The sequence below is a fragment of the Salmo trutta genome, chromosome 32, assembly GCF_901001165.1.
Source record: "Salmo trutta chromosome 32, fSalTru1.1, whole genome shotgun sequence".
Taxonomy (NCBI): Eukaryota; Metazoa; Chordata; class Actinopteri; order Salmoniformes; family Salmonidae; genus Salmo; species Salmo trutta.
Window position 1 is genome coordinate 27,627,716 of NC_042988.1, and position 27,730 is coordinate 27,655,445.

Below are 27,730 nucleotides of genomic sequence, written 5' to 3' on the forward strand. Positions count from 1 at the left end.
TGCGAGCAAGGAGGCATACAAACCTGACTCAGTTACACCAGCTCTGTCAGGAGGAAAGGGACAAAATTCACCCAACTTATTGTGGGAAGCTTGTGGAAGGCTACCCGAAACGTTTGACCCAAGTTAAACAATTTAAATGCAATGCTACCAAATACTAATTGAATGTATGTAAACTTCTGACTGACTGGGAATGTGATGAAAAAAATAAAAGCTGAAATAAATCACTCTCTCTACTATTATTCTGACATTTCACATTCTTAAAATAAAGTGGTGAACCTAACTGACATAAGACAGGGAATTTTTACTAGGATTAAATGTAAGGAATTGTGAAAAACTGAGTTTAATTGTATTTGGCGTAAGGTGTATGTAAACTTCCGACTTCAACTGTATAATCCACCTAAACTTGGCCTATCTGAAATATGAAAATGATCAATGAAATGATCAGCCTATTGTTCAGCCTGTACCCTGATGAAGACAGCTTGTCTGTCAAAACGTTGGACATAAAAAAAATATAAGAAAATTATAAGAATTTTTGCATCTGAGCTCCTAGGGTGTGCGGCTCTCCTTTATTTTTCAAAGATGAGCCTGTAGCAGATTTATTAATGTAGGTAGGCTACCCTGTTTTTGCCAGGCAAACTGGAGAAAATTAAGTGCTTTCTTTCTGGTCACTAATCTGGATATGTGCGCCCGCCTTTGAGCACAATGCTGATGATTGGTCATTGGTCAAAAACGGTCTGTGTGGGTGTATTCTGTCATAGGTCTCCACACTACTAGGATCTGTGTGGGTGTATTCTGTCACAATGCTACTACTAGGGTCTGTGTGGGTGTATTCTGTCATAGGTCTCCACAATGCTACTACTAGGGTCTGTGTGTGTATTCTGTCATAGGTCTCCACAATGCTACTACTAGGGTCTGTGTGGGTGTATTCTGTCATAGGTCTCCACAATGCTACTACTAGGGTCTGTGTGGGTGTATTCTGTCATAGGTCTCCACAATGCTACTACTAGGGTCTGTGTGGGTGTATTCTGTCATAGGTCTCCACAATGCTACTACTAGGGTCTGTGTGGGTGTATTCTGTCATAGGTATCCACAATGCTACTACTAGGGTCTGTGTGGGTGTATTCTGTCATAGGTCTCCACAATGCTACTACTAGGGTCTGTGTGGGTGTATTCTGTCATAGGTCTCCACAATGCTACTACTAGGGTCTGTGTGGGTGTATTCTGTCATAGGTCTCCACAATGCTACTACTAGGGTCTGTGTGGGTGTATTCTGTCATAGGTCTCCACAATGCTACTACTAGGGTCTGTGTGGGTGTATTCTCATAGGTCCCCACAAAACGTATCTGTGTGTGTGTGTGTGTGTGTGTGTGTGTGTGTGTGTGTGTGTGTGTGTGTGTGTGTGTGTGTGTGTGTGTGTGTTTGTGTGTGTGTTTGTGTGTGTGTGTGTGTGCATTACCTTGAAGGATTGAACAAAGGTCCAGAGCAGGATGCGGATGGTCTCTCCCTGCCGGAGCAGTTTGATGAGCCTGGCAGCCCTGAACAGTCTCAGGAAACTCAAGTTGATGAAGTTATTCTACAACATCCACAGTATGACCAGACACAAGAGTAAGAGAGAGAGAGAGAGAGAGAGAGAGAGAGAGAGAGAGAGAGAGAGAGAGAGAGAGAGAGAGAGAGAGAGAGAGAGAGAGAGAGAGAGAAATAGAGGTAGAAAGAGAGAAATGGGAGGGGTGAGGAGTAGAAAGAAGGAGAGGTGGAAAAAGGGGAAGAGAGGGATAGAAAGATAGAGGCAGGGACAAATAGAGGGACAGAAGTGTGGAGAAAAGGAGGTACGGGGTAGAGAGGAGAAGCGTATCACTTGCCATGCAATGTTAGATAACTATTTCCTGTCCTAAAACAAACCAAACCATAAAAGCAGGGGAAAAGTTCAAAACCAAACCGAGGAGGATTCAAAACCAACAGAAAAGCAACCAAACAGAACTGGAATCAAATGCAAACCAAACCAAAAAATTCAAGGCTTGTAACAGGCTCGGGCATATCCAAGGAGTTAGAAGAAGGGAATCGATACAGGGGAAAGGAAAATCATATGTTTTCAAAACCTAACCATTGTCACCCAATTGGAGCAGTAAGTAGTAGCAGTAGGTAGAAAGTAGTAGTAGTAGTAGTAGTACTAGTTTGTAGTACTAGTAGTAGTTGGTAGTAGTGGTAGTAGTAGTGGTAGTAGTAGTAGTAGTAGTAGTAGTAGTAGCAGTAGTAGTAGTAGTAGTTTGAAGTAGTAGTAATAGTTAGTAGTAGTGGTAGTAGTAGTAGTAGTAGTTTGTAGTAGTAGTAGTAGTTGGTAGTAGTGGTAGTAGTAGTCAAAGTAGTTTGTAGTAGTAGTAGTAGCTGGTAGTAGTGGTAGTAGTAGTAGTAGTTTGTAGTAATAGTTTGTAGTAGTAGTAGTAGTAGTAGTAGTAAGCTGTAGACCACACTATCTACCAAGAGAGTTCTCATCTATATTATTCGTAGCTGTCTATTTACCATCACAAACCGATGCTGGCACAAAGACCGCAATCAACGAGCTAAGGCCATAAGCAAACAAGAAAATGCTCGTCCAGAAGCGGCGCTCCTAGTGGCCGGGGACTTTAATGCAGGCAAATTTAAATCTGTTTTACCTCATTTCTACCAGCATGTTAAATGTACAACCAGAGGAAAAAAACTCTTGACCACCTTTATTCCACACACAGAGATACATACAAAGCTCTCCCTCGCCCTCCATTTGGCAAATCTGACCATAATTCTATCCTCCTGATTCCTGCTTACAAGCAAAAACTAAAGCAGGAAGTACCAGTCACTCGCTCAATACGGAAGTGGTCAGATGACGCGGATGATACGCTATAGGACTGTTTTGCTAGCACAGACTGGAATATGTTCCGGGATTCATCCAATGGCATTGAGGAGTATACCACCTTAGTCTCAATAATCAATAAGTGCATCGACAACGACATCCCCACAGTGACCGTACGTACATTTTCCAACCAGATGCCAAGGATTACAGGCAACATCCGCACTGAGATAAAGGCTAGAGCTGCCGCTTTTAAGGAGCGAGACACTTATCCAGACGCTTATAAGAAATCCCGCTATGCCCTCAGACGAACCATCAAACAGGCAAAGCGTCAATACATGACCAAAACTGAATCCTACTACACCGGCTCTGATGCTCATCGGATGTGACAGGGCTTGAAAAATATTACAGACTACAAAGCCGCGAGCTGCCCAGTTACGCGAGCCTACCAGATGAGCTAAATTCCTTTTATGCTCGCTTCGAGTTAAGCAACACTGAAGCATGAATGAGAGCACCAGCTGTTCCAGACGACTGTGGGATCACGCTCTCCGTAGCTGATGTGAGCAAGACCTTTAAACAGGGCAACATTCACAATTACCTCGACTAACCTGTGCCCCCGCATATTGACTCGGTACCAGTAACCCCTGTAAATAGCCTCGTTATTGTTATGTAATTTTCTTGTCTTATTTTTAATTTTTTAAACTTTAGTTTATTTAGTAAATATTTTCTTAACTCTATTTGAACTGCATTGTTGGTTAAGGGTTTGTAAGTAAGCATTTCACGGTATTCAGCGCATGTTTTTAATTTTAATTTGATTTATTTAACCTTTATTTAACTAGGCAAGTCAGTTAAGAACAAATTCTTATTTACAATGACGGCCTACCGGGGAACCGTGGGTTAACTGCAACCTTTCGGTAACTGGCCCAACGCTCTAACCACTAGGCTACCTGCCGCCCCACACATGAGGCTACCTGCCGTATGTGACAAATTAAATTTGATTTGATTTGAGTAGTAGTAGTAGTAGTAGTATGAGTAGTATTAGTATGAGTAGTAGCAGTACTAGCAGTAGTAGTAGTAGTAGTAGTAGTAAATAGTAATAGTAATAGTAGCAGCAGTAGTAGTAGTAGTAGTAGTATGAGTAGTAGTAGTAGTAGTAGTAGTAGCAGTACTAGCAGTAGTAGTAGTAGTAGTAGTAAATAGTAATAGTAGTAGTAGTAGTAATAGTAGCAGGAGTAGTAGTAGTAGTAGTTAGTAGTAGTAGTAGTAGTAGTAGTAGTAGTAGTAGTAGTAGTAGTAGGTGCAGGGAACCGTTTTTCTTGTAAATACAACCAAATGCACTGATCCTTAAGGCAAACGCACCACCGCACAATATGGAGCTAGCTAGATCACAGCAAATTAACCACGTGTCAACGCAACGCAGCAAAGCTGACAGCTCTCCTCCACAAGGGATTGGCTCGTTTTAGTCCTGTGACACTATAAAGTCAGGTTCGATTCCATTTCAGTTCACTCAATTCAGGGGATAAAATGAGATAACATTTAATTAATAAAATTGAAAATTGTCCACTGTTGCTTTAAGAGGACTCCTGAATTTCAAGTCACCTCCTGAAATAACAGAATTTACATGGAATTGAACCCAACCTTTCTTGCGTCACAGTCAGAGAAAGGGAAGGGGGAGTCGGGTTCTGGGTTGAAGGACAAACTGCAAATATATTGATGATATTTAGAAATATAATTGTTACAAAGTTCTAATGTTGATATGACAGTGATAGCATTACTATAATTCCATATTCATAGGGAGAATCATACGACTTCGTCTTGCTCAAATTATTACACACTTAATGGTGAAAGCATTTGTAAAAACCACTACAGAAATAAAACTGTACTTGATTACTGTAAACTATGTGTGTGATGCTCACTGTCCTATTTGATTACTGTAAACTATGTGTGTGATGCTCACTGTCCTATTTGATTACTGTAAACTATGTTTGTGATGCTCACTGTCCTATAATGCGCATGGTCCTTCAACCCTCTACCAAGGGAAGGGTTCTGGGTTAGAGAGGGCTTGGCAGTAGGCACATTCAGCTCCCATCAAGAGCATGTTCACTATGGTATTGCAACACAAGCCTATGTGTGTGTATTTATTTAGCTATGTACTGTTGTATGTGTGTATATGTGTGTGTAGGTCAGTGTCCATGTATGTCTGAGTGTGTGTTTCTCTTATGTGTCTATGAGTAGTATACGTGTGTGTCATCCCTGCCAGAGACATGCAGTGGGGCAGCATGCACCGTAGCCCAGTCTGCCATGGGTGAAGCTTTAGACCCAGTCACTCTGTGCACTCCTGTCACACCTTACTCCCCTGGCTCTCACAGACACTAGCACGCGCGTGTGTGTGTGTGTGTGTAAGCAGTGGTGCATGTCTAGTGATTGTGAGAGTATTGTCCACAGGACAATGGCTGTGTCCTAATAGGCTTGACCAGCTTCCTTTCCTTGTTCCTTTCCTACATTACCACAGATCTGATAGAATACTTTTACAACACATTTGTTCTTCCATCCCTCCTTGAATGAATCACTGATTGAACATGATCAGATTAGCGAGAGCAGGAGTTCCACCAAATAACTACATAAAGGTAACTGCCAAAATAGAGGAAACACCAACATAAAGCGTTGTAGTAGGGTGTTGGGCCACCACGAGCTGCCAGAACAGCATCAATGTGCCTTGGCATAGATTCTACAAGTGTCTGGAACTCTATTGGAGGGATGCGATGCCATTCTTACATGAAAAAATTCCATTACTCCTGTCTCAGGCTGCGCTCCATTTTCATGCTCATCAAACCATTCAGTGACCACTCGTGCCCTGTGGATGGGGGCATTGTCATCCTGGAAGAGGTCACTCCCATCAAGACAGAAAGGTTGAAGGGGATCATTCAGAAAGGCTGTGTATTTATTGCCGTTTACCTTGCCCTCTAAAGGGAGTGCACCATGCTAGGAAAAAGCACCCACACCATAACAGAGCTGCCAGAAGCCTCATTTACTCAAGTGTTTCCTTTATTTTGGATCAGATCAGTCAGATCAGCCAGATCAGAGCTGTGATCACTTCAAGTAAGGGAAGGAAGAATGCATTTGAACAGTATTAAATCAGAACCTGAAGGGTATTAGGACAATGACTACTGGTCAATTCCAAATTGACCTCAAGCCCCTCTAGGCCTATCACATGTGTAGATCTGAAAGCATTGGATTGGTATCAGTAATCTGACAACGAACCCATCCAGATAGGCTAGGTGGAATATTTGCTAAATCCTATCTGATCCTTTTAGATCTATACAAGGGGTAGTCCAATTGGGATTGGTCGAATGTCTCTGTCCGGTGACTGGGAGCAGGAGGTCAGTCGAGTCATCTTGTCAAACCTGGGTCAGAGATCAAAGGTCAGGGCTCACTGCCAGGGTGAGGAGTCGAGCAACATGCATCACCACAGCCACACCAGGAAATGGATGCAGTAATTAAAGTCTCCAAAAAAGTACAAACCATCTACATGTGGATGTTGCAGATGACATGATTTATAGCGGCATTTTTGGAGGTTGATTTAACAAAGAGTGCGATTGGCCAGGCCAGGTTTCATGGATGGACACATAGTGCATTTTGATTGGATGGATTCGTCAGAAGGGAGAGGGACGAAGTAGTTGCCATTAAGTAGCGTAGAGTTAAAGAAAGCATGTAAAAAAAGATAAAACAGGAAATGAATTGTCATTATGTACACTCATTATTACTGAGTTCAGTTCAGTCATAACACTGTCTCCATACATACAACAGCAGGGATATCAACGACTAGGAAACAGGTGAAGTTAAAAAAATATATTATGAGATTACGCTTAACATGAGATTACTCCTAACATGAGATTACTCCTAACATGACATTACTCCTAACATGAGATTACTCCTAACATGAGATTACTCCTAACATGAGATTACTCCTAACATGAGATTATTACTCCTAACATTAGATTACTCCTAACATGAGATTACTCCTAACATGAGATTATTACTCCTAACATGAGATTACTCCTAACATGAGATTACTCCTAACATGAGATTATTACTCCTAACATGAGATTACTCCTAACATGAGATTACTTTTAACATCAACGCACTAACAAGCTTCCATTGGATTGCGAGGAAAAGGAACATGATTGTCAAGTCGTGTGTTTGAATCAGCGCAATGGCAGCTACAGCTTTAACTTGAGCTGACCCAAATTAAAGGCTGCTTTGATGGACTACCACTGGACTGATCCAAGAACAGGGCTTGCTTTTTCATGTTCAAAGGTCCCTCTCGAGCAAATGGTGTCTCAGACTGATCTGAGGTCAGTTTAGAGAGGAGGAACCAATTCCACCTGATTCTTAAGCCATTAACATCCCCTGCCAGTAACACCTGGTAGGACGGCTTATAGAGCATAGTTGGGGACAGGAGTTTTTCCTCACCATAAGAACTGACAGGAAAAATGAGGGTCTAGTTCAAGTCATGTAGTCAGGAAAAACTCTTGCCACTACGAAGATATTTTGTAATCATAATATACATGATATAACATTATGTCAAAATACTATACCCATTGAAATAACATCTGATTTAATTTCTATGATTATGCCTGTGGTCATCAACCTTTGTCATGTAGAGCTACATGATGTTCAAGCTTTTGTTCCAGCCCAGCAGTAACACACCTGATTCAACCAATCAACCAATCAAGGTCCCGATGAGGAGTAATCAGATCTGTTGGTGCTGGGCTGGTTATAAAAGCATATAGCTCTCCAGGACCTGGGTTGATAGAGTTTAGGTGTTTTTAATGGAAACAAAGGGTATAGCTGTCAGGACTGTCTCAGAGACACACAACATTCAAATTTCATAATATGGTTTATAAAGGCATTACAACACACACACACGCACATGCGCACCCGCACGCGCACACACACACACACACACACACACACACACACACACACACACACACACACACACACACACACACACACACACACACACACACACACACACACACACACACACACCACATTACCTGCCTGAATAACTAGTGTGTCTACCTCATTGGCTATCATTTTTCACTATCCAACTGGTTGCTAAGTGGTTGCCTGGCTAGAGGAACAGACCGATTGGCCAGATTGTTTTGAGGCTGGTTATTTGATTGGCTGTCAGGTTGCCTAGCAGATCAGTAGAGTAGTCTGGGTGTGTACATGCATGAGTATGTGTGTGTGTGTGTGTGTGTGTGTGTGTGTGTGTGTGTGTGTGTGTGTGTGTGTGTGTGTGTGTGTGTGTGTGTTAGTCTCCTGAGTATTGTCAGTGGTGGCTGGGCTACCATGATCCAGGTCTCTGTGCTCTGCTCTCCACCAACTGGGACAATTATATAAGGCTTTCAAAATATGTTCATGCTTCACTGAGCAATGCAAGATCCTGTACACTACAGTCTCTGCCTTTCTCTCTGCTTCTCTATGTGCCCCTGCTCTCTTTATATCTGTCCCCCCTCTCTCTCTCTCTCTCTCTCTCTCTCTCTCTCTACCTGTCTCACTCTCTCTACCGCTCTCTCTCTCTCTCTCGCTCTCTCTCTCTGCCTGTCTCTCTCTCTCTCTCTCTCTCTCTCTCTCTCTCTCTCTCTCTGCCTCTCTCACTCTCCCACTCATACCACTGAACTTGCTGACACATCCTTTCCCTTTCCCACTGTTAATTCCCCCTGCCTCCTCACTTACCCCGAGCTCAGTCACTAAAATATCTGTAATGCTGCCCAGGACTGTCACACAGTCAAAAATGTTCCAGGCATCTTTGAAGTAATTCTGTGGGCAGAAGAGAAAGAGGGAGGGGGAAGGGAGGGAGGGAAACAGAGAAAGATTAGGAAGAAAGGAAAGAGATTGAGGAGAGAAAGGATAAAAAAGGTGAGTCAGTGTCAGACGGGAACAGGCCATAGATTAGACGAGATAAAATGAACGTCAGTTATGCCATATTGAAGTCATTCCAACAACATATATGACTAGAGTCTGAGAGAGAAAGAGTTGGTTAGTTGATTGGCTTGTTGGTTGGCTGGCTGATTGGCTGGTTGGCTGGTTGGTTGAAAAAGAGAAAGGATCACAGGATTGTGGTACATACTGTATTGTGCTGCTGCTGCAGTAGAAGCCCTTTGTTGGGTGCCATGTATAAGCCTGCAGCCAAACTGTGCATTAGGACAGAACCAATTAAAACACCATACTCTCTGTGCATTAGGACATAACTAAATAAAACACCATACTCTCTGTGCATTAGAACAGAACTAATTAAAACACCATACTCTCTGTGCATTAGGACAGAAGTAAATAAAACACCATACTCTGTGTGCATTAGGACATAACTAAATAAAACACCATACTCTCTGTGCATTAGGACAGAACTAAATAAAACACCATACTCTCTGTGCATTAGGACAGAACTAAATAAAACACCATACTCTCTGTGCATTAGGACAGAACTAAATAAAACACCATACTCTCTGTGCATTAGGACAGAACTAAATAAAACACCATACCTCAGTGCATTAGGACAGAACTAAATAAACACCATACTCTCAGTGGATTAGGACAGAACTAATTAAAACACCATACTCTCTGTGCATTAGGACAGAACTAAATAAAACACCATACTCTCTGTGCATTAGGACATAACTAAATAAAACACCATACTCTCTGTGCATTAGGACAGAACCAAATAAAACACCATACTCTCTGTGCATTAGGACAGAACTAAATAAAACACCATACTCTCTGTGCATTAGGACAGAACTAAATAAAACACCATACTCTCTGTGCATTAGGACAGAACTAATTAAAACACCATACTCTCTGTGCATTAGGACAGAACCAATTAAAACACCATACTCTCTGTGCATTAGGACAGAACTAATTAAAACACCATACTCTCTGTGCATTAGGACAGAACCAATTAAAACACCATACCTCTGTGCATTAGAACAGAACCAAATAAAACACCATACTCTCTGTGCATTAGGACAGAACTAAATAAAACACCTACTCTCTGTGCATTAGGACAGAACTAATTAAAACACCATACTCTCTGTGCATTAGGACAGAACCAATTAAAACCCCATACTCTCTGTGCATTAGGACAGAACTAATTAAAACACCATACTCTCTGTGCATTAGGACAGAACCAATTAAAACACCATACCTCTGTGCATTAGAACAGAACCAAATAAAACACCATACTCTCAGTGCATTAGGACAGAACTAAATAAAACACCATACTCTCAGTGCATTAGGACAGAACTAAAAAAAACACCATACTCTCAGTGCATTAGGACAGAACTAATTAAAACACCACACTCTCTGTGCATTAGGACATAACTAAATAAAACACCATACTCTCTGTGCATTAGGACAGAACTAATTAAAACACCATACTCTCTGTGCATTAGGACAGAACCAATTAAAACACCATACTCTCTGTGCATTAGGACAGAACTAAATAAAACACCATACTCTCTGTGCATTAGGACAGAACCAAATAAAACACCATACTCTCTGTGCATTAGGACAGAACCAAATAAAACACCATACTCTCTGTGCATTAGGACAGAACCAAATAAAACACCATACTCTCTGTGCATTAGGACAGAACTAAATAAAACACCATACTCTCTGTGCATTAGGACAGAACTAAATAAAACACCATACTCTCTGTGCATTAGGACAGAACTAAATAAAACACCATACTCTCTGTTCATTAGGACAGAACTAAATAAAACACCATACTCTCTGTGCATTAGGACAGAACCAATTAAAACACCATACTCTCTGTGCATTAGGACAGAACTAATTAAAACACCATACTCTCTGTGCATTAGGACAGAACCAATTAAAACACCATACCTCTGTGCATTAGAACAGAACCAAATAAAACACCATACTCTCAGTGCATTAGGACAGAACTAAATAAAACACCATACTCTCAGTGCATTAGGACAGAACTAAAAAAAACACCATACTCTCAGTGCATTAGGACAGAACTAATTAAAACACCACACTCTCTGTGCATTAGGACAGAACTAATTAAAACACCATACTCTCTGTGCATTAGGACAGAACCAAATAAAACACCATACTCTCTGTGCATTAGGACAGAACTAAATAAAACACCATACTCTCTGTGCATTAGGACAGAACTAAATAAAACACCATACTCTCTGTGCATTAGGACATAACTAATTAAAACACCATACTCTCTGTGCATTAGGACAGAACCAATTAAAACACCATACTCTCTGTGCATTAGGACAGAACTAATTTAAACACCATACTCTCTGTGCATTAGGACAGAACCAATTAAAACACCATACCTCTGTGCATTAGAACAGAACCAAATAAAACACCATACTCTCAGTGCATTAGGACATAACTAAATAAAACACCATACTCTCAGTGCATTAGGACAGAACTAAAAAAAACACCATACTCTCAGTGCATTAGGACAGAAGTAATTAAAACACCACACTCTCTGTGCATTAGGACATAACTAAATAAAACACCATACTCTCTGTGCATTAGGACAGAACTAATTAAAACACCATACTCTCTGTGCATTAGGACAGAACTAAAAAAAACACCATACTCTCAGTGCATTAGGACAGAACTAATTAAAACACCATACTCTCTGTGCATTAGGACAGAACTAAATAAAACACCATACTCTCTGTGCATTAGGACAGAACCAAATAAAACACCATACTCTCTGTGCATTAGGACAGAACTAAATAAAACACCATACTCTCTGTGCATTAGGACAGAACTAAATAAAACACCATACTCTCTGTGCATTAGGACAGAACTAATTAAAACACCATACTCTCTGTGCATTAGGACAGAACCAATTAAAACACCATACTCTCTGTGCATTAGGACAGAACTAATTAAAACACCATACTCTCAGTGCATTAGGACAGAACCAATTAAAACACCATACCTCTGTGCATTAGAACAGAACCAAATAAAACACCATACTCTCTGTGCATTAGGACAGAACTAAATAAAACACCATACTCTCTGTGCATTAGGACAGAACTAATTAAAACACCATACTCTCTGTGCATTAGGACAGAACCAATTAAAACACCATACTCTCTGTGCATTAGGACAGAACTAATTAAAACACCATACTCTCTGTGCATTAGGACAGAACCAATTAAAACACCATACCTCTGTGCATTAGAACAGAACCAAATAAAACACCATACTCTCAGTGCATTAGGACAGAACTAAATAAAACACCATACTCTCAGTGCATTAGGACATAACTAAATAAAACACCATACTCTCTGTGCATTAGGACAGAACTAAATAAAACACCATACTCTCTGTTCATTAGGACAGAACTAAATAAAACACCATACTCTCTGTGCATTAGGACAGAACTAAATAAAACACCATACTCTCTGTGCATTAGGACAGAACTAAATAAAACACCATGTCGTTTCAAACACCCGGCTTTGCAACAGGTTATGTCTTTTCGGCGACATGTGTTTATGTTTTTGGACTCACCGGAGTCTGAAACTCTGGCACATCTGTTCTTACAGTGTCCCAGGTTGGTCGGGATGATTGACCTGATCACTAGCTGGTTCTCTGCTCTGGGAAAGGTTTTCTCTTCCCAACAGTTTATATTTTGGGCCAAAGTACAGGTTTAGTTGAAGGGGTGTAGTTCTCTTGCTTAATTTTGTGTCAAGGGCAGCTAAATTAGCAATATGGAAGACATGAAAGAACAGTATTCGGTGACAGGGGTCTGCGGATGTGGTGGGAATGCTGGAGGGGATGTTGGCAGCGAGACTGAGGGTTGAGTTTGCCTATTACAAAATGGTTAACAACATTGATCTGTTTATGAGTATATGGGGTATTCAGAGGCTGTTGTGTAGAGTTAGTGTGGAGGAAGATTTGGTGTTGTGTTTTTAATTGATGTGTAACCACGGTTTTGTTTGACTGTTTATTGTGTTGAGGGTTCCCAGACCCAATAAAGGTTATTTAAATCTAAAAACGTTCTCTCTCTCTCTCTTTCTCTCTCACTCTCTCCCCTTTCTCTCTCTGTCTCCCCCTGCCCTCTCTCTCTCTCGCACTCTCTCTCTCTTTATCTCTCTCTCTATCCTCTAATTATTCCCCCTCTTCTCCATATATCTTCCCACCACTCTTCCTCAAACTGTCTCTGTGCCTCTCTCCTCTCCTTCACTCTCCTCTCACCCATCCCTCTATCTCTCAGTGTCTGCACACCTTCCACTGACTACAGCTATTTGTCTCTCAATACCCAGGTGACTGCTACAGTACACATAGCTTATTAACTGGGAAAAACAATAATAATCTCTATACATTTATACACATACTACCAGTAGATAGTAGATAGAGAGACAGATAGACAGATCTTTAGATTCAATGTAGTTAGTTACATGTAGTTAGCTAGCTAATTAGTTACATTCTCAGATCGCTATAGGACAATACTTTGAGGGCAAGCATTGGCATGTTAGATTGATAGATTGCTTAGTTAGTTAGCCTGTTGGGGATAGGGGGCAGTATTTGCACGGCCGGATAAAAAACGTACCCGATTTCATCTGGTTACTACTCCTGCCCAGTAACTAGAATATGCATATAATTGTTTGATTTGGATAGAAAACACCCTAAAGTTTCTAAAACTGTTTGAATGGTGTCTGTGAGTATAACAGAACTCATTTGGCAGGCCAAAACCTAAGAAGATTCCAAACAGGAAGCGCTCTCTCTGACCATTTCATGGCCTTCTTGATCATCTCTAACCAAAACAGGGGATCTCTGGCATAACGTGACATTTTCTAACGCTCCCATAGGCTCTCAGAAGGCGCCAGAACGATGAATGGTGGCTTTGCAGGCCATGGCTGAAAAACATTAGCGCATTTGGATAGTGGTCGATCTGAGGACAATGAGACTGGAGGCGCGTGCACGAGCCGACACCATGTTTACTTTCTCTCTCTTTGAACGAAAACAACGACTCCCGGTCGGAATATTATCGCTTTTTTTACGAGAAAAATAGCATAAAATTTGATTTTAAACAGCGGTTGACATGCTTCGAAGTACGGTAATGGAATATTTTGAATTTTTTTGTCACGAAACACGTCGGGCGCGTCACCCTTCTTTACCCTTCGGATAGTGTCTTGAACGCACGAACAAAACGCCGCTATTTGGATATAACTATGGATTATTTGGAACCAAACCAACATTTGTTATTGAAGTAGAAGTCCTGGGAGTGCATTCTGACGAAGAACAGCAAAGGTAATCAAACTTTTCTAATAGTAAATCGGAGTTTGGTGAGTACCACACTTGGTGGGTGTCAAAATAGCTAGCCTGTGATGGCCGGGCTATCTACTCAGAATATTGCAAAATGTGCTTTCACCGAAAAGCTATTTTAAAATCGGACATAGCGAGTGCACAAAGGAGTTCTGTATCTATAATTCTTAAAATAAATGTTATGTTTTTTGTGAACGTTTATTGTGAGTAATTTAGTAAATTCACCGGAAGTGTTCGGTGGGAATGCTAGTCACATGCTAGTCACATGCTAATGTAAAAAGCTGGTTTTTGATATAAATGTGAACTTGATTGAACAAAACATGCATGTATTGTATAACATAATGTCCTAGGATTGTCATCTGATGAAGATCATCAAAGGTTAGTGCTGCATTTAGCTGTGGTTTGGGTTTATGTGACATTATATGCTAGCTTGAAAAATGGGTGTCTGATTATTTCTGGCTGGGTACTCTGCTGACATAATCTAATGTTTTGCTTGCGTTGTAAAGCCTTTTTGAAATCGGACAGTGTGGTTAGACTAACGAGAGTCTTGTCTTTAAAATGGTGTAAAATAGTCATATGATTGAAAAATGGAAGTTTAGGGAAGCAAGCGTCCCACCTAGCCCATAGAGGTTAATTATATGTAGTTAGTTAGTTACATCTAAAATTCATTCCTATCATCATTGGAAGACGTGTGTGACACACTTACCAGCACTCCAAAGGCGATGATCTTGAGCACACACTCCATGGAGAACAGCGAGGTGAACACGATGTTCAGGTTGGCCAGCACAGCCTCGTAGGCCGGAGAGGCTCCGTCATACTACACACATACACACATACACAAACACACACATACACACACCCACATGCGCACACACATGCACAAATATTTGCACATGCATGCATATACAAATATATGCACATAGACATACACAAGTACACAGAAATGCACAATAACACCAATACAGAGACAGAAATAAATGTATAAAGGAATATGACACATATCATCCAAACACACACAGAGACACAGACAACCACAGACAGAGAGGAAGACACATCCAAACACACACAGAGACACAGACAACCACAGACAGAGAGGAAGACACATCCAAACACACACAGAGACACAGACAACCACAGACAGAGAGGAAGACACATATGAAGACAGATAGAGACACTCACACAGGTTAGCACACACAAAGGCAGAAACATTAGTTAAATCAGATAGGTAGATAGAGAGAGAGAGAGAGAGAGAGAGAGAGAGAGAGAGAGAGAGAGAGAGAGAGAGACTTCCGTGTTTAGATGTGTGTGTGAAAGGAGTGAGGGTATATATGAAGTGATATAATCAGTGTCCAGGCTTGTTGTACCTTCATCATCAGTACGATAGTATTGAGCGCGATCATAGCCATGATTGTATACTCGAATGGCGGCGACACCACAAACTCCCACATGCGATACTGGAAGCTTTGCTTGTTCTTAGGCATGTGTCGCGTCAACGGTTTGGCATTAATGGCGAAGTCTATGCAGCCTCTCTGGAAACACACACATACACAGGCAGACAACAATGGGTTAATATCTCACTGAAAGTGCTGTGGTCTTCAACCCTGATCCTGCAAACCCACAGGATGTGTAGGCTTCTGTTCTAAAGATGAGAAGATATTCAGCAACTCTTGGTAGGACCGTTATGACACGGTCCGAACCATGTCATCATATGTCATAACAGCTGACATAACTTGTCATAACCTGTCATAATATGGTCATAACACTGTCATGACCCAAATATGTCACCTGTTGTGACATATATTTCATTATTTTATGGCTGGTTATGACACCTACATAAGAGTGTCAAAACCCACATTTATTCAAATTAGTTTTTTTCCTTTGTTCCATTTGTTTGAGTTCCAATTGTTAGAAAGTTTATAACTTAAATCCTTTGTTGTTGTAATGAATTCTTTACAGCCATGTTTTTCCCCATCATATTTTACATTTTTATTAATTTAAAAAAATTGCATTTCACCTTTATTTAACCAGGTAGACTAGTCGAGAACAAGTTCTCATTTACAACTGTGACCTGGCCAAGATAAAGCAAAGCAGTGCGACACAAACAACAACACAGAGTTACACATGGAATAAACAAAACTACAGTCAATAACACAATAGCGAAAAAATAAAGTCTATATACAGTGTGTGCAAAAGGCATGAAGAAGTAAGGCAATAAATAGGCCATAGTAGCAAGTAATTACAATTTAGCAAATTAACACTGGAGTGATAGATGTGCAGATGATGATGTGCAAGTAGAAATACTGGTGTGCAAAAGAGCAGAAAAGTAAATAAAAACAATATGGGGATGAGGTAGGTATATCGGATGGGCTATTTACAGATGGGCTATGTATAGCTGCAGCGATCGGGATAGCTGCTCTGATAGCTGGTGTTTAAAGTTAGTGAGGGAAATATAAGTCTCCAGCTTCAGTGATTTTTGCAATTCGTTCCAGTCATTGGCAGCAGAGAACTGGAAGGAAAGGCGGCCAAAGGAGGTGTTGGATATGGGGATGACCAGTGAGATATACTTGCTGGAGCGCGTGCTACGGGTGTGTGTTGTTATCGTGACCAGTGAGCTGAGATAAGGCAGAGCTTTACCTAGCAAAGACATAGATGACCTGGAGCCAGTGGGTCTTGCGACGAATATGTAGCGAGGGCCAGCTGATTAGAGCATACAGGTCGCAGTGGTGGGTGGTAGATGGGGCTTTGGTGACAAAAGGGATGGCACTGTGATAGACTGTATCCAGTTTGCTGAGTAGAGTGTTGGAGGCTATTATGTAAATGACATCGCCGAAGTCGAGGATCAGTAGTACAGTCAGTTTTACTAGGGTATGTTTGGCGGTGTGAGTGAAGGAGGCTTTGTTGCGGAATAGAAAGCCGATTCTAGATTTAATTTTGGATTGGAGATGTTTAATATGAGTCTGGAAGGATAGTTTACAGTCTAACCAGACAGACACCTAGGTATTTGTAGTTGTCCACATATTCTAAGTCAGAACCGTCCAGGGTAGTGATGCTAGTCGGCCAGGCGGGTGCGGTCAGCGAACGGTTGAAAAGCATGCATTTAGTTTTACTAGCGTTTAAGAGCAGTTGGAGGCCACAGAAGGAGTGTTGTATGGCATTGAAGCTTGTTTGGAGGTTTGTTAACACAGTGTCCAAAGAAGGGCCAGATGTATACAGAATGGTGTCGTGTGGGAATCTCTGTCTCCAGTCTCCAGGGAATCACCCGCAGCAAGAGCGACATTGTTGATGTATACAGAGAAAAGAGTCTGCCCGAGAATTGAACCCTGTGGTACCCCCATAGAGACTGCCAGAGGTCCGTACAACAGGCCCTCTGATTTGACACACTGAACTCTGTCTGAGAAGTAGTTGGTAAACCAGGCGAGGCAGTCATTTGAGAAACCAAGGCTGTTGAGTCTGCCGATAAGAATGCGGTGATTGACAGTCGAAAGCCTTGGCGAGGTCGATGAAGACGTCTGCACAGTACAATATTTTATTGATGGCGGTTATGATATCGTTTAGTACCTTGAGCGTGGCTGAGGTGCACCCGTGACCAGCTCAGAAACCGGATTGCACAGCGGAGAAGGTATGGGTGGGATTCGAAATGGTCAGTGATCTGTTTATCAACTTGGCTTTCGAAGACTTTAGAAAGGCAGGGCAGGATGGATATAGGTCTATAACAATTTGGGTCTGGAGTGTCACCCCCTTTGAAGAGGGGGATGACCGCGGCAGCTTTCCAATCTTTAGGAATCTCGGACGATATGAAAGAGAGGTTGAACAGACTGGTAATAGGGGTTGCAACAATGGCGGCGGATGATTTTAGAAAGAGAGGGTCCAGATAGTCTAGCCCGGCTGATTTGTACGGGTCTAGGTTTTGCAACTCTTTCAGAACATCTGCTATCTGGATTTGGGTGAAGGAGAAGCTGGGGAGGCTTGGGCAAGTGGCTGCGGGGGGTGCAAAGTTGTTTGCCTGGGTTGGGGTAGCCAGGAGGAAAGCATGGCCAGCCGTAGAGAAATGCTTATTGAAATTCTTGATTATCGTGGATTTATCGATGGTGACAGTGTTACCTAGCCTCAGTGCAGTGGGCAGCTGGGAGGAGGTGCTCTTGTTCACCATGGACTTTACAGTGTCCCAAAACTTTTTGGAGTTAGAGCTACAGGATGCAAATTTCTGTTTGAAAAAGCTAGCCTTTGCTTTCCTGAATGACTGCGTGTATTGGTTCCTGACTTCCCTGAACAGTTGCATATCGCGGGGACTATTCGATGCTATTGCAGTCCGCCACAGGATAAATAACTTATGAACATCCTGTGCCACTTTACTAGGACTAAGAAAATACACTTTATGACACTGTCAAGTAGCATTATGACCATCATAATCATATAAGCCAGATAGGCCTATCACATACATGCCCTCAGTCAAAAAGAGGGTGTCTTGTCCTGATCCTGATATCTGCTCCTGCATTCATCAACAGAGCATTGGGGTAGGTGCATGTCTGACATCAATGTGTGCGAAATTACAATGATAATTTAACATGGTCAATTTAAAAACAATTCTACTACATACTGTAAACATACTGTTGACATGTAGGCTATGGTATAATGGGATGTTTTGCCTTGTGTGGTAGGTTTTGTGGGTTTTGACAATCTTATGTAGGTGTCATAACCAGCCATAAAATAACACAATATATGTCACAACAGGTCTAAATATATGATCATATTATAAAAGGTTATGACCGTGTCATAACGTGTTATGACGCTGGATGTCAAGTAAAGTGTTACCGAAGTTTCCCAATGGGCATAGACATCGATTCAACATCTGTTCCAAGTTGGTTCAACATGATTTCATTGAAATGACGTGGAAACAACATTGATTCAACCAGTGTGTGTGAAAATGTATACGTTATTGTTACAACCAATGTGTTTCAGAAAATGCCTTAATCAGGCTTTGCTTCTAGCCTAGAGCTTACATTTGACTCAACTATTTGAGACCTGCGGGACAAGGTGACACCACGGGGGGGGGGGGGGGGGGGGGGGTTGAACCCAGGCCATCTGTTCTTAAGGGGAGCATGCTAGTCACGGTCCCAACTGAGCATCCTCCCTTGGATGTTTTTGTCACACTCTTAAAAGCCTGACGTTGTTACAAATAATAGCTAAAAAAATTGTACAATTCCAGGGTGGCGCAGTGGTTTAAGGCACTGCATCTCAGTGATAGAGGAGTCACTACAGACCCTGGTTCGATTCAAGGCGGTATCATAACTGGCTGTGAATGGGAGTCCCATAAGGCGGTGCACAATTGGCCCAGCGTCGCCCGGGTTAGGGTTTTTGCCGGGGTTGGCCGTCATTGTAAATAAGAATTTGTTCTTAACCTGTTGGGGCTAGGGGGCAGTATTTGCACGGCCGGATAAAAAACGTACCCGATTTAAACTGGTTACTACTCCTGCCCAGAAACGAGAATATGCATATACTTAGTAGATTTGGATAGAAAACACTCTAAAGTTTCTAAAACTATTTGAATGGTGTCTGTGAGTATAACAGAACTCATATGGCAGGCCAAAACCTGAGAAGATTCCATACAGGAAGTGGCCTGTCTGACAATTTGTTCTCCTTCTGTGGCATCTCTATCGAAAATACAGCATCTCTGCTGTAACGTGACATTTTCTAAGGCTTCCATTGGCTCTCAGAAGGTGCCAGAAAGTGGAATGACGTCTCTCCAGTCTCTGGGCGAAAAACAGCAAGAGATTTTGTGAGTGGTCAGGCTGAGGACAGTGACACTGGAGATGCCGTTTATGTGAATTCTCCATGTTTTTCTTTCTCTCTTTGAATGAACACAACGAAGTCCGGTTGGAATATTATCGCTATTCTATGAAAAAAATAGCATAAAAATTGATTTTAAACAGCGTTTGACATGCTTCGAAGTACGGTAATGGAATATTTTGACATTTTTTGTCACGAAAGCACTCGTCACCCTTCGGATACTGACCTGAATGCACAAACAAAACAGAGCTATTTGAATATCACTATGGATTATTTGGAACCAAAACAACATTTGTTGTTGAAGTAGAAGTCCTGGGAGTGCATTCTGACGAGTAACAGCAAAGGTAATCCAATTTTTCTTATAGTAAATCTGAGTTTGGTGAGGGCCAAACTTGGTGGGTGTCAAATTAGCTGGCCGGGATGGCCGGGCTATGTACTCAGAATATTGCAAAATGTGCTTTCGCCGAAAAGCTATTTTAAAATCTGACACCGCGATTGCATAAATTAGTTCTGTATCTATAATTCTTTAAATAATTGTTATGTATTTTGTGAAAGTTAATCGTGAGTAATTTAGTAAATTCACCGGAAGTTTGCGGTGGGTATGCTAGTTCTGAACATCACATGCTAATGTAAAAAGCTGGTTTTTGATATAAATATGAACTTGATTGAACAAAACATGCATGTATTGTATAACATAATGTCCTAGGAGTGTCATCTGATGAAGATCATCAAAGGTTAGTGCTGCATTTAGCTGTGGTTTTGGTTTTTGTGACATATATGCTTGCTTTGAAAATGGCTATGTGATTATTTTTGGCAGGGTACTCTCCTGACATAATCTAATGTTTTGCTTTCGCTGTAAAGCCTTTTTGAAATCGGACAATGTGGTTAGATTAACGAGAGTCTTGTCTTAAAAATGGTCTAAAATAGTCATATGTTTGAGAAATTGAAGCTATAGCATTTTTGAGGTATTTGTATTTCGCGCCACGCGATTCCACTGGCTGTTGACGGGGACCTTGTCCAGGGAGGTTAACTGACTTGCCTAGTTAAATAAAGGTTAAATATATATATATATTTTTAAATACAGTATCTTTGCCATCACTTTTTCATGTCATTATTCTCCAACCTCTCTGCCTTCTCCCTCCCCTTCCTGTCCCACTCTTCTCACCTCGTTTTTCTCTAAACTGTAATCCTCCATCATCTTGTCTCCTTGCTCCTGGAAAGTGATGATGATGAGAGCTACGAAGATATTGACGAAGAAGAAGGGGAAGACCACGAAGTACACCACGTAAAAGATGGACATCTCCATCCGGTACCCCGGGCTCGGGCCCTGATTCTCATAGGTCGCATCCACTGAATGTTTCAGCACCCTGGTGGAAGGTAGAGAGGAGAGAGGGATGGTTATGATAGGGGGAGTGGGGCAGTTGTGTTTGGCTGGGGGTTGTGTTTATGTGTTTGGGTGTGTGTATGTGTATGTGTATGTGTATGTGTGTGTGTGTGTGTGTGTGTTTGAGAGAGAGAGAGAGAGAGAGAGAGAGAGAGAGAGAGAGAGAGAGAAAGAGAGAGAGAGAGAGCGAGAGCGAGAGAGAGAAATAGTTTTTTTGAGTGTGTGCATGAACATGTGTCTGTGTGTCTATCAGTCTATGTGTGTATGTGAGTGCACGTGTGTGTGTATGTGTGTGTGTGTGTGTGTGTGTGTGTGTGTGTGTGTGTGTGTGTGTGTGTGTGTGTGTGTGTGTGTGTGTGTGTGGGTGCGTGCGTGCGTGTGTGTCTGTACTGTACTTACTGCGGCCACCCCTCTCCGGTAGACACGGTGAAGAGGGTGAGCAGGGCCCAAAGCACGTTGTCGTAGTGGAAATCGTACTTCTTCCACTCCCGCTTCTGCGCCTTCACTTCATTATTCCGCTCATAGACTAGATATTCGCCCCTGGAACACACAACAGATTGTTCATACTTAATACTGTGTGTGTGTGTGTGTGTGTGTGTGTGTGTGTGTGTGTGTGTGTGTGTGTGTGTGTGTGTGTGTGTGTGTGTGTGTGTGTGTGTGTCTACATCTTGTGTCCATACAGTATGTGTGTCTTCATGAGTGTGTCTCCTGACCTGCAGTCGCGCTCAAACTCCTTGGACTCGTCAGTGCAGTAGAAGAATCTTCCTTTGAACAGCTGCACAGCCACCACAGCAAATATAAACATGAAGAGCATGTAGACGATGAGGATGTTCAGGACGTTCTTCAGGGAGTTGACCACACAGTCAAACACAGCCTGGAGACACAGAGATACACAACACAGTCAGACACAGCCTGGAGACACAGAGATACACAACAACACAGTCAGACACAGCCTGGAGACACAGAGATACACAACAACACAGTCAGACACAGCCTAGAGACACAGAGATACACAACAACACAGTCAAACACAGCCTGGAGACACAGAGATACACAACAACAAAGTCAGACACAGCCTGGAGACACAGAGATACACAGTCAAACAAAGGCACACAGCCCATCTGTATGCGACTGGGGCAGAGTCTAAAAAGCCAGAAAACCCTGTGCAGATTTAAATAAAGGTTAACAATGAGACAAATAAGAGGTCCAACAGCCTGGACACTGTAAGGTCCTGGGAGAAATGTTTATCAGAATGGTGGATGTGGCTGTTAACAGACAGTAATTAACGTGGTTAGAGCTGAACGTACCTTGAGCTTTGGAAGACGCTTGATAGTCTTCAGAGGTCGCAACACTCTCAGAACCCTCAGAGACTTGATTGTGCTGATGTCTTTCCCTTTACTGCTCCCCCTGTTTCACACACACACACACACACACACACACACACACACACACACACACACACACACACACACACACACACACACACACACACACACACACACACGCATGGACACACACACACACACAGTCAGAGAGGGAGGGGGCAGGACATGGAGGAAGCTGGCGTAGCCCCTCTTGATTCAAATAGAAGAGAGAAGAAGTAGTAGGAGACCAATCCTAGAAGGTAGCTGCTGAGTTCACTCACTGACAGGAACTCAGACACGGTTAGGTGACAAAGCATGCTGTATTATGACAGACTACTTCTACAAGGTTAAGTTGCACTGTACTTTCAGATTGCTGTATAGCTGTTACATGCTATATAAAAATTGATTGTTCCATTCAAACTACTCTCAACAACTCTAGCACTGTGCAATGCATCATCCAACACTAAGCAAGGTGACTGAACCCACGAACACATGCACTGAAATACTGAAACAGTGCAGTATACTCATGCTGCTTTGAAACCTATAGCTTCCCATGCTGTATTGAAACCTTGTTCTCCATTGATAGCTAGAGGAATGGGGAACTTTTCTACACAGAGACACTAGCTCTACCACTCCCCTCCCCAAGCTGGTTTCATAGCATAGCCCAAACAGCATGACATTGTGTCTTGGTCTTTGGCAAAGACAAACATATTGTGCAGGCATTTCTGGACTGAAATGCCAAGCCAAACCTCTTTCTTTTTTTTTAGAGGGGAGACTGTGGACATACTAACATGTGTGGGAGTGGACAGGATTCTCTCTGAGTATCTGGTCATATAGAGAAGAGAGACTAGCCCTAGCACCTGGTTGGTGGAGGTAACTCTGTCCCAATTGCATATACTGTAAGATCTGAATGAATAACTAACCAGCTGGCTAGCTAACTAGGTGGCTAGCTGACTAACTAAGGAGCTAACTAACTTGCATCTCAGTGAGAGATGCCTCCAGATTTCTCCCTGTGTCTTCCCTACTCAGCCTCAAGGGGTAAACGGTCAGCTGTGACCTCTCCAAGGTCAGAGGTCATGGTGGGGGATGCCTGAGGTCTTCTAGAACCTCCTGCTGCGGCTGCAGCTGTTACACCAGATGTAATGCTACTTACTGGTGGCTGACTGTGTGTGTGTGTGTGTGTGTGTGTGTGTGTGTGTGTGTGTGTGTGTGTGTGTGTGTGTGTGTGTGTGTGTGTGTGTGGAGGGGTGTGTTTACACATCTGTTTCTGCGTGTGTGCAGGTATGTGTGTGTGTTTACAACATCTGCCTGCGTGTGTGTGAGTATTTGTGTGCATGTGTATGTCTGATCTCCATGAGCAGCATTTCCTAGGACTCACTGTCTCCCTCTGCTCTCTAGCTCCAGCATGACCAGCCCCCAGAACCTCCACTGTCTCCCTCTGCTCTCTAGCTCCAGCATGACCAGCCCCCAGAACCTCCACTGTCTCCCTCTGCTCTCTAGCTCCAGCATGACCAGCCCCCAGAACCTCCACTGTCTCCCTCTGCTCTCTAGCTCCAACATGACCAGCCCCCAGAACCTCCACTGTCTCCCTCTGCTCTCTAGCTCCAGCATGAACAGCCCCCAGAACCTCCACTGTCTCCCTCTGCTCTCTAGCTCCAACATGACCAGCCCCCAGAACCTCCACTGTCTCCCTCTGCTCTCTAGCTCCAGCATGACCAGCCCCCAGAACCTCTACTGTCTCCCTCTGCTCTCTAGCTCCAGCATGACCAGCCCCCAGAACCTCCACTGTCTCCCTCTGCTCTCTAGCTCCAGCATGACCAGCCCCCAGAACCTCCACTGTCTCCCTCTGCTCTCTAGCTCCAGCATGACCAGCCCCCAGAACCTCCACTGTCTCCCTCTGCTCTCTAGCTCCAGCATGACCAGCCCCCAGAACCTCCACTGTCTTCCTCTGCTCTCTAGCTCCAGCATGACCAGCCCCCAGAACCTCCACTGTCTCCCTCTGCTCTCTAGCTCCAGCATGACCAGCCCCCAGAACCTCCACTGTCTCCCTCTGCTCTCTAGCTCCAGCATGAACAGCCCCTAGAACCTCCACTGTCTCCCTCTGCTCTCTAGCTCCAGCATGACCAGCCCCCAGAACCTCCACTGTCTCCCTCTGCTCTCTAGCTCCAGCATGACCAGCCCCCAGAACCTCCACTGTCTCCCTCTGCTCTCTAGCTCCAGCATGACCAGCCCCCAGAACCTCCACTGTCTCCCTCTGCTCTCTAGCTCCAGCATGACCAGCCCCCAGAACCTCCACTGTCTCCCTCTGCTCTCTAGCTCCAGCATGACCAGCCCCCAGAACCTCCACTGTCTCCCTCTGCTCTCTAGCTCCAGCATGACCAGCCCCCCAGAACCTCCACTGTCTCCCTCTGCTCTCTAGCTCCAGCATGACCAGCCCCCAGAACCTCCACTGTCTCCCTCTGCTCTCTAGCTCCAGCATGACCAGCCCCCAGAACCTCCACTGTCTCCCTCTGCTCTCTAGCTCCAGCATGACCAGCCCCAGAACCTCCACTGTCTCCCTCTGCTCTCTAGCTCCAGCATGACCAGCCCCCAGAACCTCCACTGTCTCCCTCTGCTCTCTAGCTCCAGCATGACCAGCCCCCAGAACCTCCACTGTCTCCCTCTGCTCTCTAGCTCCAGCATGACCAGCCCCCAGAACCTCCACTGTCTCCCTCTGCTCTCTAGCTCCAGCATGACCAGCCCCCAGAACCTGTATCTACACTATCACACTTCCCCCTTCTCTTCACTTGATTCACTTGGTTCACCTATTACTCTGTGTCCCCTACTCTTTTTATTCTCATTGTCTGTTCTGAGTCACTTATGATTTGCTTTAGATTTAGTTCAGACTCACACATGAACGATTCACATTTGATTCATGTTGAATTCACTTGAGTCGTATGTTAGTTAGAGCTGTTCCACAGAGAGAGCAGGGTGAACGACAGAGAGAGAGAGAAAGAGAGAGAGATAAAGACACGTGGGCGACAGAGAGAGAGAGAGAGAGATAAAGACACGTGGGCGACAGAGAGAGAGAGAGAGAGATAAAGACGTGGGCGACAGAGAGAGAGAGAGAGAGATAAAGACGTGGGCGACAGTGAGAGAGAGAGAGAGATAAAGACGTGGGCGACAGAGAGAGAGAGAGAGAGATAAAGACGTGGGCGACAGAGAGAGAGAGAGAGAGATAAAGACGTGGGCGACAGTGAGGACGGACAGATTTAAAAAAGAAAGAGAGGAAAGCCGTGTGATCGGAAGGACAAGCAGTCAGAGTGCAGCAGAAGAGAAAGAGAGAAAGAACACAACTTTACCCGCTACTGCTCCTGTTGGTCCGGAACGGAGAGATCAGAGAGGGTCAGAGACAGCAAGACAGAGGAGAGAGAGAGGTAGGAAAAGAAAGAGACAGAGAAGGAGAGAAAACGGTACAAAGGGGAAAGGACGGGTTTGAAGGAGGAAAAACATCCATATGAGAGACAGAGAAACAGAAAAAAAGAGTGCAAGGCCTGCGTTTTGTTAGATCCCTCCCCTCTCACATACACACATATCTTCAACCTCCCCAACATGCACACTCCTAGCTACCTGTCTGTTTGTCTGGCATGGGAAGTTATATAATTCAATGCTAGTTTCGTGGCTAAACAATCTATGCCTTTATAGAAGCCCATTGTCACACACATGCACGCACGCACGCACGCACGCACGCACACACACACACACACACACACACACACACACACACACACACACACACACACACACACACACACACACACACACACACACAGAGAGAGAGAACTCTATAACTGGGACACAGCACCAAACTAGTGCCACCATCGGTGCTCAACATCAATGATGCTTTAACAATTCCATAGGGTCAACTGAGGGGAACATCCATGTTAGTAACCATAGTAACCAATATCAAACCACTTCCCTTCCAGTCATCTGATTGGTCCACTAGTGTAGGTGTGTACCAGTTTCGGCCTATCAGTGTCCTGCCTTGGGAAGGGCATTATGTTCAGGCACAGCGGTTCTTCTATTTATTTGAGAGGCATGCAGGATGACGGCACGAGCCCAGATACTACCGATCATCAGGCCAAACACTGGATGCCGGAGTAATTAGATCAAAGTGGTGATATAGATCTCCAATGGGAGCACTCGTTCTATCTGCAATGCTGCTTGATTTTGACCAATTGAATAAGGGCACTATCTTTATATGTTAGAGTCTGCTTTGGCCCTGTGAGTTTCACTGTTATCTGACTGATCTATCAGCGTCTCTGTCTGTCTGTCTGACTGATCTATCAGTCTCTGTCTATCTGTCTGACTAATCTATCACAATTTCTGTCTGTCTGACTGATCTTTCAGTCTCTCTCTCTCTCTCTCTCTCTGTCTGTCTTGCTCTCTGACTGATCTATCAGAGTCTGTCTGTCTTGCTGTCTGTCTTGCTACATGTCTGTCTGTCTGTCTGTCTGTCTGTCTGTCTGTCTGTCTGTCTGTCTGTCTGTCTGTCTGTCTGTCTGTCTGTCTGTCTGTCTGTCTGTCTGTCTGTCTGGACCTTTGTCAAACATTCCATTATACCCTGAGACTAAAAACGCAGGCCTAACACAGAAAGTGAAACACATGAACATACATATACACTCAGATAGACACACATATATAGAGTATGCAACACACACATACCAAAAGATACACGTATATATATGCAACACACACATACATACAGAAAGACACATATATACATGAAATACTCAAACACACACACACACACACACACACACACACACACACACACACACACACACACACACACACACACACACACACACACTTGACAGTGACACACACATACACACATAACATGGCATGATCAGGGGGTCAGTCCCACAGACAGGGGGTGCCACTGCCACCCTGGAGCACCGGCCACTCAGAGGAAGAGTAGCATGAAGTTGTCCCTAGACACTGATCTAGGATCATATTCATTTTTACCAGCCTAACGGACAAGGTTAGGATTTG

The 27,730-nt window shown here is 43.3% G+C and overlaps 1 protein-coding gene across 1 annotated transcript in view; it reads right to left on the reverse strand.

Annotated features, from left to right (window-relative positions):
* Positions 1–27,730, reverse strand: part of LOC115170706 (voltage-dependent P/Q-type calcium channel subunit alpha-1A) — a 185,431-nt gene that overhangs the window by 81,856 nt on the left and 75,845 nt on the right. The window contains exons 27-34 of the mRNA XM_029726941.1: positions 22,637–22,736; positions 22,043–22,203; positions 21,729–21,869; positions 21,111–21,312; positions 15,523–15,687; positions 14,865–14,975; positions 8,570–8,653; positions 1,457–1,573 (exon numbers count right to left, since the gene is read on the reverse strand). Coding sequence (XP_029582801.1) covers positions 1,457–1,573; positions 8,570–8,653; positions 14,865–14,975; positions 15,523–15,687; positions 21,111–21,312; positions 21,729–21,869; positions 22,043–22,203; positions 22,637–22,736 — 1,081 coding nt within the window. The remainder of the gene's footprint in view (positions 1–1,456; positions 1,574–8,569; positions 8,654–14,864; positions 14,976–15,522; positions 15,688–21,110; positions 21,313–21,728; positions 21,870–22,042; positions 22,204–22,636; positions 22,737–27,730) is intronic.